The sequence below is a fragment of the Eurosta solidaginis genome, chromosome 5 (assembly GCF_040869045.1).
Source record: "Eurosta solidaginis isolate ZX-2024a chromosome 5, ASM4086904v1, whole genome shotgun sequence".
Taxonomy (NCBI): domain Eukaryota; kingdom Metazoa; phylum Arthropoda; class Insecta; order Diptera; family Tephritidae; genus Eurosta; species Eurosta solidaginis.
The window spans coordinates 52,774,768-52,794,826 of record NC_090323.1 but is presented as its reverse complement, the minus strand read 5'-3'; the positions used below and the strand labels follow the sequence as shown (position 1 = coordinate 52,794,826).

General features: G+C 40.6%; 2 protein-coding genes across 5 annotated transcripts in view; one reads left to right on the top strand and one right to left on the bottom strand.

Annotated features, from left to right (window-relative positions):
* brm (ATP-dependent helicase brm) overlaps positions 1-20,059 on the bottom strand; it is a 105,611-nt gene that overhangs the window by 3,803 nt on the left and 81,749 nt on the right. The window contains exons 3-4 of the mRNA XM_067786325.1: positions 4,474-6,576; positions 593-2,189 (exon numbers count right to left, since the gene is read on the bottom strand). Of these exons, the coding sequence (XP_067642426.1) occupies positions 593-2,189; positions 4,474-6,576 (3,700 nt within the window). The remainder of the gene's footprint in view (positions 1-592; positions 2,190-4,473; positions 6,577-20,059) is intronic.
* LOC137251632 (inositol monophosphatase 1) lies at positions 7,319-18,992 on the top strand. Of its 4 annotated transcripts, none has more exons than XM_067786329.1 (4): positions 7,319-7,454; positions 7,585-8,168; positions 11,008-11,111; positions 18,607-18,992. In XM_067786329.1, exons 2-4 carry the CDS (start codon positions 7,695-7,697, stop codon positions 18,887-18,889), a joined length of 861 nt encoding a protein of 286 aa, XP_067642430.1. In that variant the 5' UTR covers positions 7,319-7,454; positions 7,585-7,694; the 3' UTR covers positions 18,890-18,992. The 4 variants fall into 4 exon arrangements, with proteins under 4 accessions (XP_067642430.1, XP_067642428.1, XP_067642431.1 ...); XM_067786327.1 differs by having other exon boundaries at positions 7,566-8,168; XM_067786330.1 differs by having other exon boundaries at positions 7,332-7,404.

The following is a 20,059-nucleotide window of genomic DNA, read 5'->3' as shown; positions in this document are numbered from 1 at the left end:
GGTGTTCTCAATTCCGGTTGAAACAAATCGATTCGAAGTCGATTTCGAATCGTTTTCATTTCGAGTCGATAATCAAGCGAAACAGCTGTTTTTATTTATTTTGGTTTTATTTAAATTAAAATTGTGCAAAAATTTGAACAAAATGCCAGCACCAGTGGTTTGCGGAAATTCAGAGGCAAGAAGACGTGCAATTGTGCAAAAAAATCTCAAAAATCGATCGATCGAAATTGAGAACACGCAGGTTTCCTTTCGACCAGAATCGCTTTGTTTAGCTTGGAAAATTTTTGAAATTTTCAAATTAAGTCTTGTTATACTAAATAAACAAATAGTCCAGCAAAAAGTTGTTATAAATCTTCCAAATAAAATGAGTAATTTAATAAAAATAATGTAATTATCTGTGCTTAAGAGGCTAATTACTTTCGATTCCGACTTCTCAGAGGCAAAACTTTTCAAATCGACCAAGTCTGGTCGGAATCGATATTCAGAACACCAATCCATTTGGATTCCGAATAAATTGGTCGGAATCGAAATCCAGAACAGGCCCGATAGTATTTGTTCAATCAAAGTCATATAAACACAAAAATCAACTCACCCAAAATCGTATCCTCGTCATACTGATGCCAACGCTCCACTTCATCGTCATCTTTCGTCAACCAATCTGGTAGCTCAGATTCATCAATTAAACGTTCTCTACCTGGATGCAATTCCTCATCCTCTTTCTTGCGGTCAATATCCATTTTCTTAAATAATTCTATCTCTTCCTCACTACGTGCTATCATCATATTTATCACCTCATCATCGGGCACCTCATTCTCCTCTTCTTCCTCATTTATATCCTGATGCAAAATCGTTTGTAGAAACTGTTGACGTTCACTACCCGTAGATTTCTGATCGAACATACCAGCTTGTATAACTTTCTCATCCATATTTAACTTATAACGTGCAGCTGCCAAAATACGCTCCTCTACAGAGTTGACAGTCATCAAACGTAAAACGCGCACCTCATTACGTTGGCCAATACGATGAGCACGATCTTGTGCTTGTAAATCCTGATGTGGATTCCAATCTGAATCGAATATTATAACTGTATCAGCTGTTTGTAAATTCAAGCCCAAACCACCAGCACGTGTTGAGAGTAGAAATACGAAATAGTCCGAATCTTTAGCATTGAATTTACGCAATAATTCACCACGATCCTCCGCCTTGGTTGTACCATCCAAACGTAAATAACCAAATTGACGCCAGCTTAGATAATCCTCAATAATAGTCATGCACTGTGTCATTTGACAGAAAAGCAAAACACGATGATTACTCGCCTTCAACTTCGGCAATATACGATCGAGTAGTTCAAATTTGCCAGAAACGCGATATAGATCGGGACCAGAAGCAACGCTATGTGCGCCAGTATGATCACAATACTTTTCTTCGATATGTTGAAACATGAATGGATGATTGCAGAGTTTGCGCAATTGTACAATTGTATTCATTAAAGCCTTTGCGCCACCTTTGCCCTGTTTACCCTTCTCGGAACCATCTGTGAGTAGTACACCCTTACTTTGCATATGCTTGTAAAGCACACGTTGTAAACCAGACATGTCACATTTGATGATGTATTCAACTTTATCGGGTAATTGATGTTCCACCTCCTTCTTGAGACGACGCAACAAGAATGGACGTAAGACTTTATGTAAGCGTCGTATAATCAAAATTGTTTCCTCCTCATTCAACTCAACTTTTTCGCCAGTTGTTGCAAAGGGTGCATTGAACCATTGTTCGAAAGTAGAACAGGATTTGAAGATCGATGGCAACAAGAAATTAAGTAGCGCCCATAGTTCAGGCAATTTATTTTGTAATGGTGTGCCAGTGAGCAGCAAGCGATAAGGTGCAATATAATGTGTGTTCAGAACTTGTGTTAGTTTGCAATGATGATTCTTCATACGATGACCTTCGTCAATAATCATGTACTTCCATTGTATTTTAGCCAATACTGACTTATCCTTGATGACGTATTCGTAGGTGGTAAGTAGTACATTAAATTTGGTGGCGCGCATTTGATTCTGCAATAAACGACGGCCCTGTGGACTACCCTTATAGCTGACGACACCAACGGATGGCGCCCATTTTTCGAATTCCAACACCCAATTTGGAAGAGTTGAGAGTGGCACGATAATCAAATAGGGACCCATGACCTGGTAAAAGAGAGATAGGAAGCATTAATTTCAATGTCATCCGTTGCTGTTGATAGAACAGCGATATCAAAACTTCTGCACATTGAAAACACATAGGGGAAAGGAAAAGTTTCTTGATATACGACGGCACTTTTCGACTTTCGAGCTTCCAGTAAAACTCAGCTGGATGATTAGCGGCAAAGAATTTCTAAAAGTTCTTCGTGAGATGCTAATTCTTTTTCTTGAGGTATTGAATACTGCACTGCCGGCAGTTTTCATTGTGTAGCCGCTAAAAGACTTCCTGCAGGTTTTAGCGAATGATATGGATATGAGCATTCCGGATAGTGTTTCCTAAAACGGCTTTCTAATAAACGTTCATGTGGCAACACAAGTGGTTTAAAAAAGCTGCCCTGGAATATGAAGAACACCGCCCAGAAAAATTATCCCTAAAGGTAGAACATTTTTTGAATAAGATTGTGATAAACATGGTGCTCTTCTACTTATAGGCCATTAGCCACGTCTACGACTGCTGGAAGAAAATAAAATATGCGATTTACTGAGAAAGGATACTTAAATAGCACCTAAATGGCCCGAACATATTCCCGAAGTTATCCGGAAAAGAATCTTGTATTGACCCGGAAACATTTGCGGAATAATCACAAAATCATGTTAAGCGTATCCCGAAAACAATACCGAAATATTCCCAGAATGAGTAAAATTTTGAAACGGTCCCAGAACAATCCAGAAAATAATTCCAAATACGATAATGTTAAAACAACACTGAAATGGTGTCGGAAATGTTCGGAAAACATCCCGAATACATTTGCCTAACGGTCACTACTCAGTCCCGAAAATAATCCGAATCGATCGCGATACTATTCCCGATATAATATCAAAAACAATATCGAAATTATCTGAAGATAGTAAAGAAATTTTAGCAAAAGTATCTCGAAATAGCATCAAAAAGATCCTTCAGCCGTCACGAAGCGCTCCCCAAAAGCCATTTCGTCCCAGAATAATCTTGAGTAAAATCTTGAAACGGTCCCGGCATTATCGAGAAAGCAATCACGAATTAGTTCCGATATAATGAAAATAACACAGAAATGGTGCCGAAACCGTACGGAAAACATCCAGAACACATTTCCTTAACAGTCTCCAAAATAATCCCAAACAGTCGCGAAACTATTCCCGATAATATCGAAACGAGCAAAAGATAGTCAGCAAATTGTACCGAAATAGCATCAAAACGACCCCAAAAACAACCGCTAAACCGTCTAGAAGTGGGTCAAATGATGCCCAAAAGCCACATCGAAGTTATAATGGAATAGTTCCCAAATTGTACCTCCAATCCCAGTACCATCCATAAATACTTCCGGAATCAGCCATCAAATGATGCGACATTATCCGGAGAGTACCAGAATGCTCCCGAGGTAGTTTCAAAGAGGTCACGAAAGCAATCCCAAATTAATATACATATACAGACACAGTCTCAGTGGCATGGAATTCCTACCGTATATTTTTCTTAAGGCTTGCGGTATTTTAAAGAATGTTAAGCTTACATGAGAGGCGGTCAGCGACGGGGAGGCGTTTGAAGTTCGCAAGCCATCCAACAGAACAAGTATGCAAAGACTACTCAACTACGAGCTTTTTGAAGAAAGCAAAGGGAACAAGATGTTCTCAATATTTTCGTGTAGAATTATGCATCTTTATTTAGTAAGAGGTCATCCATGACACTTCCAGTCCCTATTTCCAGTTTTATATACGTGGGTACGAGCGCTAACGGAGCGGCCACCGTGGTGTGATGGTAGTGTGCTCCGCCTACCACACCTTATGCCCTGGGTTCACACCCCGGGCAAAGCAACACCAAAATTTTAGAAATAAGGTTTTTCAATTAGAAGACAATTTTTCTAAGCGGGGTCGCCCCCGGCAGTGTTTGGCAAACGCTCCGGGTGTATTTCTGCCATGAAAAGATCTCAGTGAAAACTCAGATGCCGTTCGGAGTCGGCATAAAACATGTAGGTCCCGTACGGCCAATTTGAGGAGAACGACGCAAATTGGAAGAGTAGCTCGGCCTTAGATCTCTTCGGAGCACTTAGAACGCTAACTGACGATTTGCATAAATACTTCGGTATTATAATTTCCCTTTCGACGCTTAGACATCGCCATAAGATATCAATAAAATTCCTTACCGCGTTCTTCGTTTGGAGCCACCATTTATGTAAATTCGTAGGTTTTCAGTGAAGTGCGCTTGCACTAGTAGATATAAAAAGCATTTTCTTTTTTCATAATTTATTCAAGAACTTACCTTCTTTCGATCCATCAAATAGGTGACAAGCGAAATTGTTTGTATGGTTTTGCCCAAACCCATCTCATCAGCCAAAATACCATTCAAGTTGTTGTTATACAAAGAAACCAACCATTCCAAGCCTTTCAATTGATACTCCTTCAGCTGGCCATTAACCATAATGCTTGCCTGTTCAGTGACCTTTTCATGTATGGTATGAGCAATGCTATAATATGTCTGCTCTTCGGTACGATATTCATCGTCTTCAACTTTTGCTTTCTTTATTATAAATTCCTTAGCATTCTCGACATTAGCCAACTCTTTGCTATCCGTTTCCTCCACCTTCTTTTCGTCTTCCACTTCCTTTGACTTATCATGTTCTTTAGTTTCAGCCTCACGCATACCTGCAATACCCTCACCACCATCATCATCTGTATCAGATTCCACCCAATCCCAGCCAGGATGCCGTTCCAACCAGTTGTATAGTTGTTTCAAAGTTGGTGCCTCCTCGCCGGAGAGTCTTGCCCCTGTTGATTGCTCCACCACAGTCACGCGCATATCTGCTGCTATGCAACTCTCATCAATCGTCATATATTCACCACTCATGAGCAACTCTTTCTTGTACTGCACCAAACGTTTGCACGCTTCCTCCTTCTTCTTCATCTGATCATCCTTATGCTGTTTCACCATCTGAGTAAGATTGCAAATATATTCATCGGTCTGCGACAACAAGAATGCTAAACGTTTATCTTTCTTCTGATCGATGAGTTTACGATAGCCTTCCTCATCTTCGGCCATCAAACGACGCATACGCTCCTTTTCAATGCGTTCTTGTTCTTTCTTCTGCTCACGTTCCGCATTGGCATGATGATTCATAATAGCTTTGTTGACGCGCGCCAGTTGTGCTTTATTATTGCGATGATATTCCTTGAAATCTTTGCCATGTTGTAGCACAGCTGCCAAGAATTCTTGATGTTTCTGGCGACGTTTGCGTTCCGCTTCCAATTTTTGCTGCTTCTCCAACTTCTCAGTGGCGCGTGCCTCACGTAAACCTTGACGTTTTGTGCGCTTGTAAGCTTTAATGTTCACCGCTGTCTCTAGCGTAGTGTCACGACGTGTACATTGCACAATTTCGGCGCGCAACTGGCGTTGGAAGTTGAGTACTCGAAGGGCGCGCAATTCAATAGCCGCTTGTAATCGTAAATCTTCTGGCATTGTGGCTGGTAGCCGCTGTAATTCTTGCATGCGTAGCGAAATGCGCGAAGCAATACGATTCTCGCGCTCTTGCAGTAGTGTTATAGGATCTAAGCCCACAGGTTTAGCCACGGTGGTAATTCGATTCGGTTTCGGCATTGGCTGCTGTGGTGGCGGTGCGCCTGGTTTGGGCACTTGCATACCGGGTGGAGCCTGTGGTGGTAAACCTTGTGGACCGCCCGGCATGCCTGGGCGTACACCTTGTGCCACTGTGGCCGGCATGGGCGATGAAATGGGTGGTTGACCGCCCGCCATTATGGGTGGTCCAGCATTAGGCTTGCCACCAGCTCCATTTGGCATCTGATGTTGTACATCTTGTTGTGGTGGTAATGACGGTCCACCAGCAGGTGCCATCGGCGGCTGCACATGTGGCGGTGGTGGCGCTTGCAGCTTTTGTCCGCCTGTCCCCTGTTGCTGTTGTGCATAGGGACTAGCTGGAGGTGTTGAGCACTGTGGTGGTGTTCCTGCATTGCCAGTGCCACCTGGTGGTGGTGCTCCCGCTGGTCCGGGCTGCTGTTGCTGAACGGGTACACCTGGATGTTGTCCCGGTGGGCCGGGTGGTCCTAGTGGTACGCCAGCTTGTTGCTGTTGTTGTTGTGGTGGTGCCAACTGCTGTTGCATTTGCATCGAGATAGGTTTGTTGCGCGCCAACAATCGGTATGCGGTAATTTGTGCACGTAGCATATTCACTTGGTTGCCAGTTAGATGTTGATGTTTCGAGGTGGCGCGTATAGCGAGCAACTGCGAGTAGCGTGGATCCTCTTGTAACCCCTTCTCCTCCATTGTGTCAATGGCGCGTTGCAATGCTGTAAGACTTTCCTGTACGGGACGATCGCCAGGTGGTGGGCCCTGACCGGGAGCCGGTGGACCCTAGATTGGCGGAAAAAGAAGAGAAGACATTAAAAAAATATTCAAATGAAAGAAGTACAATGAAATTTACTTTGAGATAGTTAGGTTAGGTTGTACTGGCCGGTTCGTGAGGACCTCACATAGACTGAATGAGTACATAGTATTACCAGAACTTTGTTTGACAACCAAACTGAAACCCTATCAAAAACCAGGACATACTCGTATGTTGTAAAATAGCTTCGTCCTCTTGACAAATGCAAAAAAAACATTCCCCATAAAGTACACATACCAATATAACACACTACACCTAAACTAATACATTCTCTAGTACTCCATAAAGTACACATACCAATATAACACACTACGCCTGCATGTATCCCCTTACTCTACATGTATGTATCCACCATATGGCTACGAAGTTCAAAGTAATCAAGTAGCCAATGCTTGGCCACGATTTTCGTCAAGTTTTGCTTTATTGTGGTTGTGATCCGTAGACGTGCTGAATGCAATCAGCGCTATGCCCAACCCTGACTGCTATCGATGCATCACTAGCCATTAAATATTAATTAAAAGTATGATGAAAAAGCTGAGAAGAGAATGAAACTCTACAAACTCGTATCTAGATACAAAATAGCAGTTTGATCAACGAATTTATAAAAAATTGTACTGCTAACTGAGATGAGAATATTCATATGTATGAAGCAACGTAGGAAAAATGCAACAACAAAAGTATTTGTTCAACAGCTTGCAAGACCGTATTTGAAGAGATAAACAATATTTAGTTGATTTGTGAACGGTGAAGCTTGTAAACGTTGTGCTTTTTTAAAAGATAACGTGAACATAAAAAAGGTTTTTTGGCAAATGATTGATTATAAAGTTAAATAAAAAACTACTCCAAGGTTCGAATCGAGCTCAAGGCCAGAACAATAATTTTTTTCTAATGATAATTATTGTTATTTTTTTTTTTTATTTTTCTAAATTTGAAAAATTGTATTTTGTTTTTGGAATAGTAAGTAGAAAATTTTTCAGACAACCTGCCATAGCTGCACAAAAACAATTGATAAAAAACTACACTAAACTAAAAAAAGAAACTAAATTCAACGTAATTTATCAATTATACCACAATTCCGTACCGTAAAATGGCCAATCCACAATTGATCGATGAATTATATGATTTCATGTATCCGCTTGCTGTGCGGGCGGGGGAAATATTAATCGAGGGTTATGAAAAAGTTGGCAAGCAAGTGAATATTAAAACGGCATTCTACGACGTTGTCACTGATTACGACAATAAAATTGAAGAATTTCTTATTGAAGAAGTATTGCAACGTTATCCTGAGCATAAATTTATTGGCGAAGAGGATACAGCAAAAAATAATCATGTGACAAAAGAATTAACCGATGCACCAACATGGATCATTGATCCTATTGATGGCACATCGAATTTTATTAAACGAATACCACATGTTTGCATTTCAATTGGTTTGTCAATAAATAAACAAATCGTTTTGGGTATAATCAACAATCCGGTGCAAAAGAAATTGTATACAACCAAATTGGGTGGTGGCGCCTTTTGCAATGCACAGCGTATACAAGTGAGCAGTGTGGATAATGTGAGTATTTTAAGACGGGCGCACCAACAAAAGTTCGCCTAAGCGCTGAATACTTTTTTAAACACTACGGGATTGCCGAACTGTCAATTGAAATTTAGACACAAAAAATTAACGCAATATAGTTGAAGATGGGTAGGACGAAATACAATTACCTGCAGAAATTCGTTATAACGATCTCCTCACATTTTGACGTTAACTAAAGCCATTACGTATAAATGGTATTGTATGAAGTCTCGATTGGTACTTATTTCAAGTAATTAAATGTATGGCGCGATAACCTTCGATAAGGTTTTAGGCCGAGCTTCTCTTCCAATTTGAGTCGTGTTCCTTTTAATGTTTCCAACAACTTGGAGGGACGGGACCTACATGTTTTATGCCGACTGCGAACGGCATCTGCAAGGCAGGTGAGTTTCACTGAGAAGCTTTTCATGGCAGAAATACACTCGGGAGTGCTTGCCAAATCACTGCCGAGAGACGACCCCGCTTAGAAAAACTGTCTTCTAATTGAAAAAAACATGTTTAGTATGACCATCGTGAGAGCCTGAAGTCTTAAAACGGATTCCAAGGAAGCTAGCAATTTCAACAGGGTTGGGACGCAGGAATGTTGCTGTATGAGGCGTAGGTTCCAAATTACAGTTTACAGTTGAATAGATGGTTGGTGTCATTCAGGGAATATGTATGTACCTTATGTTTGTTGGGGTTGACTCTTGACAAGACAGAGTTCATCCTGTTACAATATCAAGAAAGAAGTTGGGCCAGAGAGCGATGTAGTAAGGGTGTTTACAGTTTCTGTGTGGATTAGGCTTAGGGCCTCGTTATGCTTCCCTGAATCAAACGGCTGCATAGGCAGGTGGCCGATCCCATCATAGTTTTTATGGAGATGTTCTCTTATCCCTCTTGGAGGCGGGGCTAGATCTAGCCGTTATTTGCTGGAATGTCCTGATTTGTGAAAATTCAGCAAAAACTGTCTGTTCAGCATTTTATTATGCTCTTTTATGTTGAGATCTTTTGCCTCACTATTCAGATGACGTTCAGGGGTCATAAGAAAATATCCCGTGGCAGTTCTGAACGCAGTATATTGGCAGATCTGCAACCTTTTCCAGTGTGTGTGTTTTTTATGCTCGAAACTGGCTTTGTTCGTTAGATACATATACGAAGGCATATGATCTTTGGGTGACTGACAGTCGGTAGCGCAATGTCATCGACGTGAATATTTCCGTCATCTGTCCTTTCCACGTTGTAAGCAGATTGCCCGCGGATTGGTTCGGTGACAGTACCAGGTCGTGAAACCTACTGAATACTGCTGACGCATGGCAGAAGTACCTAGCGTTAGCGTAGAAGTTTAAGAAAGACCTTGATCTCGATCAGTGATGCACAATGTCAGCGGAGCTTCAAATACAAGCGCAACATTTTTGGCAGCAGTATGTGTGTACAAGGAGAATAGTCGCGCAGTGAATGTGACTGCCGAATAGTATTCCGCGTCTCTGTGAAGCTCTTGGCGCACCACTTTCCTGGATTGTAGAGACATCTTAATTCCCCATCATACTTTATAAAAGCCTTAGGGTATGCACATAAAAATAGGTATCAGCCTTAGTCATAAACTTGAAAGAATATGCCCTATCCTTAAAAATATGAATATAAAACTATTGAATATAAAATCGACTGGCAAACGTATCAATTCCAGCCAAGACATTGTCCTTTAGAGGACGAGGACCTAAAACATAAACGTTCTTTCATTGATGAAAGATCTATACAAGGTGGCAGCTCGGGGACAGCTGATTAGTACTTTTTTAATATAATTTGATACATCAACTTCCAGCGCAGTACGATTTTGACATTAGTCCATCGATTTAAAAAAAAACAAATTACATGGAAATATAATTTATGTTTGTAGATATGTCACCATGCTGCCACTTTCTATGGTTCCGCGATGGATGGTACTATGGCTCGGATAAAGTTCAAATTTGACGAAAATCTAAAATTTAATTGAGGTCCAAAAGAGGGTCAGTTTTACTCAAGTAATTTTGAAAATGGACATTAAACCAAATTTGATAAAAATCCGTATTTTGCGAAATTAACAAAATTTTAACCTCGAGCCAGCAATACTGAGAGATAGATTCGGTATTGTTGGCCAATGTAGAACTATTACCCAAATGCATCTAGAATTGAATGTAGCATAAAGCCTAACAGGGATAAACCACAGGTATACAAGAATAATCAGCGCTGTGATAGTTGATTTTGTTAATGCTGGGGTGGCTTTCCGTAATTCGATATAGATCAAGAACGAGTATAAAATAATCGTTTTCGGTTTCCGTAACACAAATTGTCGACGCGTCGTATCGAACGTTCGATACAAACTATTCGATATCAAATCAGGTGTCGAATTGCCTTTTTGAAAGCTAAAATTTTATGCTTTGGTGATTATTTAGGGAATGATTTTTTCTTCAGAGATTAAGAAACAAACGCTATTTATAAAAGAAAATATTTTGGTAGCTCAAAAAAGCTGTCTAAACACCCTTTGAAATCTGCAAACGAAAGAGATCATACCAAGATACGGGAACTAAAATGGCATCATCGAGCGTTCGATATCGACTTGAAGTATCGAATCAACGAGTGGCGACTATTGAATTACGGAAAGCCACCCCTGAACTTGACAAACTTAAAAGGAAAAAATGTATTATTAATCATGGGCTTTGAAAGTATATATATTTTTTTCTAATCAACTAATAGAACTTTTGTTAATTCCCCCGTACAAGCACTCAACAAGCTATTCGAAGACATATAGTGCGAGCAATCTCTAATTAACATAAAGCGTTATAAATTTTAATGAAACCCACAGATGAATGAGGCGAATGTGGCGTATGAAGTATCACTGTTGCATGCACATAAAATACGTAATAAACATATAAAGCGAATCTATCATATCGGAGCAAAGGCAAGAAGGTAAGAGTAATAATGGAAATGGTAGTATATGACTTAATATTGAGTATGTTGTGGGCCGTTAACTCATATTTAACAAAATCTGAACTTCCCATGTCAATTACGGTGTCGATTGCTTTAAATGGAACGTAAAATTATTCTAATTGTGCGAGTCTGAGATTTTTAAATTAGCAATATAGAAAAATTCGTAGGAATTGATAAGAAACACGTGCCAAATAATACTGTAACGAATTTTGGGGAATTCCGCTTATTTGAAACCTTCGTCTAACGTTCGAATCGCCAAACTGTTGAATAAATCACTCCAATATTCCGTATTACAAAATGGTCTTTATTAGACTACTTTGGGAATAGTACAACTATACTTCACTTCGCAACTGATAGCGTGTTTGAATCAAACTGATCCGTTATTACTCAGCTGGCGCTGCTTTTGTACTCTCTGTTTCCTCGTTAATCCATTTATCATAAGCTCTAGTAATTTCCAGAACAGTTGTAGCTTATGCTTGGTTAGTTACCAGCTATATACATGTATATCTGTACTCCACGCCTCTCCCATAGCCACATCCGTGTGTATGTGTGAGTAACTACTTCGGCTGATGACTACATCTGCGTATGTTAGGTATCTCTTCGTTGCCTTGTACATAAGTGTTGCTAGTTTTAATGGGTACATGTACATACATAAGAGTGGTTGCTTCATGTTTTTGTTGATGCGTGATTATTTACTAACAGCTTAGTGATGATAGGTAGCCAATTTCTTCCCAGGCGGCGATACGAAGTGTTTTAGAGAAATGCTCCCACTGCTCAAGGATTACGTGGGATTCTTTTAAAGAGCAGGTGTGAGAGTCCAGTTACGAAATCATTGGCAGACTTTTGCGATTGCAGCCTTTCGACGTCTAACTTTTTGTGTTTTTATTTCTTGCTTTTATCCGCTCAGAGGCGAGTATTTTGACGGATAGTGATCCAATTCGATGTTAGGTCCTCGAATCGTGCGTACATCTAAAACAATGGAAGCATGCTACCTTTCTATCACAATGTGGTTGATCTGGTTATATGTTATTCGATCGTGGAACAGCCATGTAGTTTGATATATATCTTTATGCTTAAACCTGGTGCTGGCTATAACCATATTTCCAGCACCGGCGAAGTCGATCAGAATCAGTCCATTAGGGACTGCTATTTCAGACCGTTCTTATTCACAACTCTCTTGTTTCAAATAGATAGATCTGGCACTGAATGAAAATTTAAAGATGGTAATTTAAAATTTTTGCAAGCTGTAATTTGGCAGCTGAGAATGTAATGTTCGGTTACACCCGAACTTAGCCTTCCTTACTTGTTTCTTGTTGCTTTTTGGCCTTTAGTTTGTTAAAAATGTTTGTAAATTCTCGAGCTCCAGGCCTTACAATATTAATTAATATTGTATGGCCTCGAGCTCGAAAATGTACAAACATTAATCAATACGTTCAAATTGCGGAACTGTTTTTACATACCTCAGGTAATAAATACTAAGTAAGTTCTTAGATTATAAGTTCATAACCGCATAAAATCATAACTTACAAATTCTGAAACGAGTAAACCAGTGGTGCACTCAGAAGCTTCGTGGAGCTACTCAGCTTGCACTCAAAAACCAGTGTGTGAAGTTACTAATCTTATGTAACTCGGATGTTAAGAATATTCAAAGTTTTCCTTCTCAAGAGTTCTAATATTTTTATTTTAAATTGTTATTATAACTTATTCTTGCTGTCTGCTTTTTCAATTTTTTCTTTCTTGAACTATTTTTAATCCTCAATCCTCGGCTCTATATACAACGAAACGCACCAATAATCACTCACTTATGGTATGCAAATTACAATGTTGGGTACTGCTGTCTGATCATGCAATAAAGATAATACCTCGAGACAGCATTTACTTTCTGATTTAGGTCAGCTTGCTAAGAGCATTTAATTATAAGTGAAGAGATTAAATATAAATATACGAGGTAGAGCGTACCGCCGACTTCATCGTCACCGAAAAACGCACTTTCATAAACTTTAAAAAAGGAAAGTGGGAAGAATATAAATCCTTTACAGACAACCTCTTTGCTGCCCTCCCTATCCCGACTGATGCCCGCCAAGGGGAGCGTGCCTTCCGCAAGGTCATTGAATCCGCCTCGGCACGTTTCATTCCCGCCGGGAGAATTCCCGAAATCCGGCCCCACTTCCCGGCGGAGGCCGCAAACTTAGCGAGAGAACGTGACCTTATAAGGCAGCTTGATCCAGGCGACCCCCAAATAAGGGATATAAACCAACGCATCAGATTGCTTGTGGATGAACACAAGCGGGCGAAATGGGAGGAGCACCTAAGAGGTTGTAACCTCTCTACCGGTGTGGGTAAACTTTGGTCCACCGTAAAGTCCCTATCGAATCCGACTAAGCACAAAGACAAAGATTCCATCGCCTTTGGCGACAAAGTGCTGTCGGATGCGAAAAAATGCGCGAGCGCTTTCTGCCGACAATATATTATGCATTCTACGGTCGACAAAGTTAGACGGAGGGCCAACAGACACGCACATAAACACAAATTCAGCGCGTCACCAATCACCATCACCGCTAAAGAGGTTGAGGACGCCATTGGTCGCGCTAAACCATCCAAAGCAGTGGGCCCAGACGGCATAGCCATGCCGATGCTTAAAAGCCTAGGGAAAGAGGGTTTCAAATATTTAGCGCAGGTCTTCAACCTGTCTCTTTCCACCTTTGTCATACCCGAGAAATGGAGAATGGCCAAGGTGGTCCCGCTACTAAAGCCTGGTAAACCAGCTAACATAGGAGAGTCGTATCGTCCGATATCTCGCCTATCGCCAGTAGCAAAGACGCTCGAAGCCATTTTGCTCCCTTATTTCCAAGCAAATTTGCAACTAGCCTCCCATCAGCATGGCTTCAGAAAACTCCATAGCACTACCTCCGCGCTAAATGCCATTGGCACCCAGATAAATTGCGGTTTAAATCAAAACCCCCACCATAGAACAGTACTCGTAGCGCTAGACCTATCAAAACTTTTGATACGGTCAACCATGGCTCGTTACTACAAGACCTGGAAGGGTCTACCCTTCCCCCATGTCTTAAAAGGTGGACCGCAAATTATCTGGGTGGTCGGCAGGCATCGGTGCTATTTAGAAACGAAACATCAAAGCCAAGGAGAATTAAACAAGGGGTGCCACAGGGTGGTGTCCTATCCCCACTTTTGTTTAATTACTACATATCTAAGCTACCTTCACCACCGGAAGGAGTCACAATCGTTTCCTACGCCGATGACTGCACAGTAATGGCCACTGGCCCAGGCCCACAGATCGATGAGCTATGCAACAAAATAAACGCCTACCTCCCGGATCTCTCCAGTTTTTTCGCCTCGCGAAACCTGGCATTATCACCGACTAAATCTTCCGCGACCTTATTTACAACATGGACGTCCCAAATGTCGACCATTTTGAACATCCACGTCGATGGCTCTACGCTACCGACTGTCCTACACCCCAAAATCTTGGGTGTGACGTTTGATCAGGATCTACATTTTGGTGAGCACGCAGCCGCAATTGTTCCGAGAATTCAGAGCCGTAACAAAATCCTCAAATCCCTTGCTGGCAGTACCTGGGGAAAAGATAAAGGAACGCTCATGACTACATACAAAGCAATTAGCCAGCCGATTACGTGCTACGCGTCACCCATATGGTCGCCAAGCCTAAAAATTACCCACTGGAAGAAGCTACAGGCCTGCCAAAATACTGCTCTCAGAATTGCCACGGGCTGTCTTCTTATGTCCCCAGAACACCATCTACATAATGAGGCGAGAATACTCCCCATCAGGGAAAGAAACGAGATGCTGACCAAACAGTTCCTGTTGAATACCCAGAAACCTGGGCATCCCAACAGACATCTGATTGACGAGCCAGCACCGCCTAGGGGCTTAAGGAGTCATCTCCGTAAGCATTTTGAGGAAATACGGCATCTGAGAACACAGCCGTATGAAGCGAAAAAACACAAGCAGGTCCTTGGTGAACTCCACAAACAGGCGTCGGACCTTTATGCCGGGAATTGCCCGGTGAACCCAGTACTCAAAGTAAAGTATCCAAAACTAGCGGAAGAGGAACGCATACTCCCCAGGGAAACGCGTGTCACTCTGGCTCAACTTCGTTCTGGATACTGTAATAGGTTAAACTCTTACCTATCCAGAATCAACCCCGACATACAAAATGTATGCCCCGCTTGCAATGTGTCCCCACATGACACCAACCATCTCTTTAATTGTAATGTGGAACCAACGCCTCTAACACCCCTTTCCCTATGGTCCACCCCTGTTGAAACAGCAAGTTTCCTTGGACTCCCGTTAGAGGATATTGATGACAGTTTGTGATCGGTCGCGTCTGTTAGGTGGGGCGAAGCACTGCTACAACAACAACAACAGGTAGTATAATAAAATGACATAAAGTAATTAGTGCGACATATGTAAATTTAGATAAAAAAGTTACTGTTCGTTACTCTGGTTCCCAGATAGACGCAGACCTTCACGAAGCGAGAACGTACAAATTTTTTCTTGGATGATAGCAAGTACTTGTCTTGTCTTATCCTCATTTACCACAAAACCCGCTTTTTTTTGGAGTATTTATCCAATACAGAGAAGGCAGAACTTATTGCGCGTTTGTTAAAGCCAATAATATCAACATTAGCAGCATATGCCAGAAATTTAACACTTTTGTAGTAGATTGTACTATCGCGGTTTAGATCTGCTGCATTAGGCTAAAGAAACCGCACGAAATGGAAGTCGCCTTTTCTAAAGCCTCGTTTGGTTTAGAATGGCTGGGAGAGGTCCTTAATTCTAACAGAGCTTGTGGTGTTGCTCAACGTTGTTTGGCATAGCATTATTATCTTTACAGAGCACTTAAATTCAGACATAGCAGCATAAAAGCAACCCCTTTGCACGCTGTAAAGGACTGCTTTAAAACCGACACAAAAATTGCGCGCGTCGCTTCTCTTGGCGAGAGACATTTCCAGGATCCGGCGTATCGTGAAGATCTGGTAGATGGTAGACTAATCAGTTTATTGAATTTGGGCTTCAGTCTTTCGCAGAAAATGCTAGATTAAACCTTATACGCCATATTAAGGCAGATCTCGAGGTAATTATCGCCGTTTGCGTTATCGCCTTTCTTGAGGATTGGGCAGAGGAAGATACTTAAATTCCAATCTGGCAGCATGTGCTTGTCCGATCACACTTTACATAGGATTTGATGCATGATATTTACCAACACTTCGCCTCGGTGTTTGGATTGCTCGGATTGTAGGTCGTCGTTAGTCTGCGCTTTGTTATTCTTAGCCAGAATATTGCCATTCTCGTTTCGTCATAGTCCCATGACGGATGGTGTTTCTCTGTGCCTATTCCTATCAGCCAGCATCTAAAAACTGTCTCCTTTTTTATGAGGCAGCATACACCTGCTGGGCTACATCGTCAGGGCAGGTGCCGTTAAAAGCGGATGTTATATAGCCTCACCGGTTTCCGAGGAAACCAAGCCTTGAGAGTTTAATAACACAGTTCCTTATTTCACTTTATATGACCTTTGTTTTGCTTTTCTGCCCGCCTATTTTCAGTGTCGCATTGGGAAGTCTTGCTGTTAATTTTTAAGCATCTTTCCGTTGCGCTTGACACCTAAAACATATTTTCGGACTCGATGACAATTGTAGAATTACCAAATGCACCTCTCTGCCAATGCATTTTTTATGCGTATATAAATATCGACCGCACACATTCAAATTACATCGACCCACATAAATTATGTTGAACTGTAACAACATCATATACAAATGCCGACAGCAAGACCCATATCTGTTAACATTCGTCAACTCTCTATTTGACTGTCACATTGACCAACCCGCTAATCAGCATGACTGAACGTCATTAACAGTTTATCAATGTGCCTGCCAAAATATTTATATGTACATAATAACAAATATCTATAATTAGGTCGAAGTAATAATATGCTGACTTAGCATGCATGTATTAGGAATGTAGATACTTTTTAGTATGTAAGTATTAGTGTAAATACAAATTAGTCATGTAAGAATTTTGTATAAAAGAGAAAGCATTTCTCAATAATAATCAATAATATTCAAGACGCTAGCCGTACTGTGCGTTTTCATTTTAGTTTAAACAGTTCACAATGGAAAAGTAGTGCCGTTGGGTGGCGCACAAGTATCAGTTTCTAGGCAAATATAAGAAAAATATTCTGATAGATAATGCATGTATCAAGATAAATAAAAAATAAATGTAAGGCGCGATAACCTCCGAAGAGATCTAAGGCCGAGCTTCTCTTCCAATTTGCGTCGTGCTCCTATTGATTTTCCCTAAAAATCGGCCGGACGGGACCTGCATGTTTTATGCCGACTCCGAACGGCATCTGCAAGGCAGATGAGTTTTCACTGAGAGCTTTTCATGGCAGAAATACACCCGGAGAGCTTTCCAAACGCTGCCGAGGGGCGACCCCGCTTCTTCTAATTGAAAAACCTTATTTCTAAAATTTTGATGTTGCTTTGCCCGGGGTGTGAACCCAGGGCATACGGTGGGGTAGGCGGAGCACGCTACCATCACACCACGGTGGCCGCCATGTATAAAGATACTTATACCGAAATTGAGCGAAATTACTTGCACCTTAGATCATAAAGCAGGATCCGATGATAAAATAATGAATTAATAATAAATAGAAAAGAAGTTCGCTATGCGAATATGGCAACCAAGACATTCAGAAACCCCTTTCAAACTTGGGGAAATGAATTTTCGTCAACGAAGTGATTTCGTTCCGCAGCGAAATGATACGAAATCATTTCGTTAAGCTAATTTTAACGAAGAGAAATTGTACCGTTTCGTTTGTTGAGCATTCTTGCAATATAAAATTCCGGCAGATGGAGTTTGGTTTGAAATTGGTGTTTGAATTTGATACCCCAGAATACGAAAAATAAGCTCCGCCAACCTCCGTCTCACAAATTGAACAGAGCGTAGAGCAGAGCCGCAGCATACAAAAGTGATAGCATTTCTTAAGCTCTGCTATGAGCTTTATCGCGTTTTAGAGCGAAGCAAATAGCAGTGTAAAAATTACGAACACAAAACCAATTCGTAGTAGAGCGATAGCAAATGAATCCACTCTAAAACACGACGTAACTCATAGCAGAGCCTGAGCAATGCTACCACTTTTTATACTACGGCTCTGTTCTATGCTCTATTCTTATTCAGAACCGGGACAATAGTAACAACAAAAAACTCCAGAACAACATAGCATTCCCAATCCCCAGTCGAAATATTTGAAAACTTCGCGTCTATGATCCCATTTGTCTCATATATGTATGTATTACGCCGTAGAAAAAAGTAGAAAAGAGATAAATCGAAAATAGGTATTTTTTAATTTTTTACTTGTTTTTCTTAAAACTGTTATACTCTTTTGTTTTTCTCAACACATAATTTTCTTGCTTTCTCTCTCTGAGTCTAGATTGCTAGCCTACGCATGTGTGGTGGATTCATTGTGCATGGTGGCTGCCGGTAATTTGGATGCATTTCACATTGAAGATATGTACCCTTGGGATTGTGCCGCTGGTTATTTGCTCATACGCGAAGCAGGTGGTGTTGTTACACATCCTTATGGAGGACCATTTGAGATAATGAAGCCAGAATTAATATGTGCAGGCACAGAGAAATTACGCAAAGAAATGGAGGAGCTTATAAAGAAAGCAGATCAAGAAAAGTTCGTCGGTATGGAAGAAGAACAAAATTAGTTCAATTAAACTGCCGAAATTAATTTCAATGTTTCATGTACTTATTCGTTTTCAAAATAAACATTCACAATTGCTGATAAAATTTACATGCCTAATAAGCATGCTTTAACAATTAACTCCATTTATCATTATTTTAAATAAGTCATGTTTTAAGGCCCAAATATCTTTTAATAACAAAATATATAATATAAGTTGCAACGTAGTTTTACAATAATCTCGACAGTAACTTCTGCAAAGTTGCGTTAAAAAAAGACTACAATAAAACGGCACAACGATTGATATTCGATCGAAGATACGTTTTCCACCCTGCAGCCAGTCGTGGGCGAAGGGAAATTTCGTTCAATTACCCAAGCAGCCATTGCAACTTCGCTATCTTGTAATAAATACCTGCATTTAAATATGCACATTAGACTGGGTCGATTTATTAACCGATATCGCGCCATCGATTTTTCGATAGAATTTGGGTTCAGGAAAAAAAGTTCCACTACGAATACCCAAAAAATAATTTTCAAGCCTGCGAAAAAAAATGGCGAAAGGGTCAATTTTTCGACCAAAACACTCCCAAAGCCAAACAAATATTTTTTTTAAACTGTTATCGCCAACGTTTTTACAACAGTATATCCACTATCCACTAAAACATAATAATCAAAAAAATTAAAAAAATGGGCGTGTTCGTCATACGATTTTGCTAATTTTTATTTGGCACACATATAGTAATAGGAGTAACGTGCCTGCCAAATTTCATCTTGATATCTTCAACGACTGCGAAATTACAGCTTGCAAAACTTTCAAATTACCTTCTTTTAAAAGTGGGCGGTGCCACGCGCATTGTCCAAAATTTTACTAATTTTATATTTTTCGTCATAAGGTCAACGCACCTACCAAGTTTCATCGCTTTATCCGCCTTTGGTAATGAATTATCGCACTTTTTCGGTTTTCGAAATTTTCGATATCGAAAAAGTGGGCGTGGTTGTAGTCCGATTTCGTTAATTTTAAATAGCGATCTGAGATGAGCGCCCAGGGACCTACATACCAAATTTCATCAAGATACCTCAAAAATTTACTCAAGGTATCGTGTTTACGGACGGACGGACGGACATGGCTAAATGAATTTCTTTTTTCGCCCAGATCATTTTGATATATAGAAGTCTATATCTATCTCGATTAGTT

Excerpts from the sequence above, each read along its gene's own strand:
- LOC137251632 (XM_067786329.1), top strand. The coding sequence starts at position 7,695 with ATGGCCAATCCACAATTGATCGATGAATTATATGATTTCATGTATCCG. Across the intron at positions 8,169-11,007 it reads AAGTGAGCAGTGTGGATAAT|ATGAATGAGGCGAATGTGGC; the intron begins GTGAGTATTTTA and ends TGAAACCCACAG. Across the intron at positions 11,112-18,606 it reads ATCGGAGCAAAGGCAAGAAG|ATTGCTAGCCTACGCATGTG; the intron begins GTAAGAGTAATA and ends CTCTGAGTCTAG.